The sequence below is a fragment of the Atta cephalotes genome (assembly GCF_000143395.1).
Source record: "Atta cephalotes unplaced genomic scaffold scaffold00002, whole genome shotgun sequence".
Lineage (NCBI taxonomy): Eukaryota > Metazoa > Arthropoda > Insecta > Hymenoptera > Formicidae > Atta > Atta cephalotes.
Genome location: NW_012130066.1, coordinates 8,261,376 through 8,263,903, shown reverse-complemented (window position 1 = coordinate 8,263,903; position 2,528 = coordinate 8,261,376). Strand labels below are relative to the sequence as shown.

The following is a 2,528-nucleotide window of genomic DNA, read 5'->3' as shown; positions in this document are numbered from 1 at the left end:
TTATAGAAATGGCATGAAGTATATTTCTATACATTTCAATCTAAAAATAATATAATATTATATGTGCGCAACGTGAATATTCTGCTCAATTCAACATTCTGAATAAGAAATGCAGTTTTTTAATCTAATGCAAAAAAGTTTTTCTTTTAAAATATGAATGCTATTTTAATTCAAAATTGAATAGAAAATCTATTGTTCCATTTAAAAATGCGTCAAATGTTACTTTATTCAGAATTTTGAATAAAAAATTTTTCGTTATATTCAACTGAGTTAAAAAAAAGTTATACTAAAGCTAAAAAAACATATCATGAATTCTATTTCATTTAATAGTTAAAAGAAACACAAAAAGAATTACATAAATATATACAATAAATGTTACATAAATGTTATATAAATTATTTATTTTTAGTTAATAAATTAATCGCTTTTATATATATGATACATTTCATATTAATACGTTTCCTTCATATACAGCTAGCGTATATTTTTTTGTATAAAAGATTTAAAATAATAACTATAGAAATTCATGTAATTACTACTTTAATTAATTTAAAAACTTTTCCATGTATAAAAATTTTTTATATGGAATTCAATCCATTTTTAAGCATTTAAAATATTCGGATAGGTTGAAAATTTCTAACCCATTTCAATCCATTTTTATTTGCTGGAATATTTTTATTAATTTAATATGCAATTTCATTAAATATGAATCATTTATAATATTGATGTAATAATAAAAAATTTAGTAATTTACAATGTCATAATGAACACACTTTAAACATTCATAAAATTGCTAGTCATTAAACTTTTCTCAACAAATCTTGCAACATATCTTGAAATACCAAAATCTTCTTTTGCAAACATTTGTTTCTTTGTCGCATAAGTCTATTTGCACGTTTATTGTAAGTAATACATTTTAGAAACGCTGTCCACTTTTCTTCTGATGAAAAATCTGTTTTTGTGAAGCATTCTGTAGTGTGTTTGGAAGATTTTAAAATTTTTTCATTTATTTTATAATTTCCTAAATTAGGTGATGGAAATTCTCTAAAAAAGTTTTTATTTACAGCATTTGCAAGATATAAAATAAAAAGATTAATTTTTTTCCTTTGTGTTTATCTTACCTCTTTCTATTCAAATCATTTATATCATTTTCAAAATAAATATCAATTTTTTCTTGATTATTTATATAAGTAGCATTCATTTCTTGTTCGGAATTTAAAAAAATAATTAAATCTTCACTTGTGTCTTGAGTCAACTCTAATGCATTATTTGTATTTTCACTGCAAATAAAAGTGTTATTTGAAAGTAAAAATGATTAAAAAATAGATCTGTACTTTGCCATCTAAAACTACATCTAAAACTTTCTATATTGTTCTTATTAAATCTCAAATATATATCTATTTTAATTCAAATACAAGTGTATACTAATTCAGCAAAGAAAAATTTAACATGCAATTAAATTTTAGATGTGACAATTGAATTAGATATCTACTTTGTAATAAAATCACTGAAATTTATTTTTGTCACAAGAATTTTTTATAAGATAATAGATCTCATGTATCGTCATATATGTGTACGTACTAACCTTTCTTTGATATCAATATTACAGTTGCTTGCACTAATTTCATTTTCTGAATTGTGAAGAGTAATATCATTTTCATCTTGAAACATGATTCCAGAATTATATAAATTTGCATCAATGTTTTGATATGATAATGTCCCCTTTGTATCTTTTCTAAATAGAAATATGTAAAATAATTTAGATTTATTATTATAAATTATTTGAACTCTCAATACATATTATTTTTAATTAAAAAAAATCTGGTCTTACTTTTTTTGTAGGGTCATAGAAGGAACTGCAGTATTCTTTAATCTTTTGATTTTTGTATAAGGATTTATGTCATGATAATCATTTTCCGTAAAATGATCACTACAAACTCTGGCTCCTTTGTATGAGAGATTACGGCCAATTATCTGTAACCATTTATTCCTCATTTCTTCGTTCGCTGGTATCCTATAGATGTTACATGTTTAAATATGTTATATATTTTAAAGCTTTTGTCAAAAAAACGTATAAAATTAAGAAAAATTATTTATCAAAAGTTTAGGGATTTACTATACAATTAAATATGCCTACAGCTTTTTTTAAAAAATAAATTTTCAATTAGTACATTTCATCAACAATCGTTACTATAATTCTTGTAATTAATCGGATTTTTAATTAATTGCTTGATTATCATATTAATACGATTATTCGTTATTACAATAAAATATTAAAGTTTTTGCAATTACCTGTGAAATGATCGATGTGGTTCCGAAGGAACATTTTCCTTCGAACATATACAACACGATGAAACCATTTCTTCATCAATTTATAAAATTGTAGTATATAAGTATATACTCAGAAGTACCATTTAGAAACAATATTTTTAATAATAAATCAGTTGCTTATTGTTACGTATGTTGGCCGTGTTCCAAATTTATTGCCAACACTGAAAATACGACAGTTCACATTAATAACAATAAAC

At 22.8% G+C, this 2,528-nt stretch overlaps 1 protein-coding gene across 1 annotated transcript; it reads right to left on the bottom strand.

The window, feature by feature from the left end:
* Window positions 1-800: 800 nt before the first annotated feature.
* Window positions 801-2,501, bottom strand: LOC105621740. The gene is made up of 5 exons (XM_012203199.1): window positions 2,293-2,501; window positions 1,832-2,014; window positions 1,586-1,735; window positions 1,122-1,280; window positions 801-1,044 (listed from the first exon to the last, which is right to left on the bottom strand). Exons 1-5 carry the CDS (start codon window positions 2,358-2,360, stop codon window positions 801-803), a joined length of 804 nt encoding a protein of 267 aa, XP_012058589.1. The 5' UTR covers window positions 2,361-2,501.
* Window positions 2,502-2,528: the final 27 nt, after the last annotated feature.

Excerpts from the sequence above, each read along its gene's own strand:
- LOC105621740 (XM_012203199.1), bottom strand. The coding sequence starts at position 2,360 with ATGGTTTCATCGTGTTGTATATGTTCGAAGGAAAATGTTCCTTCGGAA. Across the intron at positions 2,015-2,292 it reads CCACATCGATCATTTCACAG|GATACCAGCGAACGAAGAAA; the intron begins GTAATTGCAAAA and ends TAACATCTATAG. Across the intron at positions 1,281-1,585 it reads AATATTGATATCAAAGAAAG|TGAAAATACAAATAATGCAT; the intron begins GTTAGTACGTAC and ends TTTTATTTGCAG.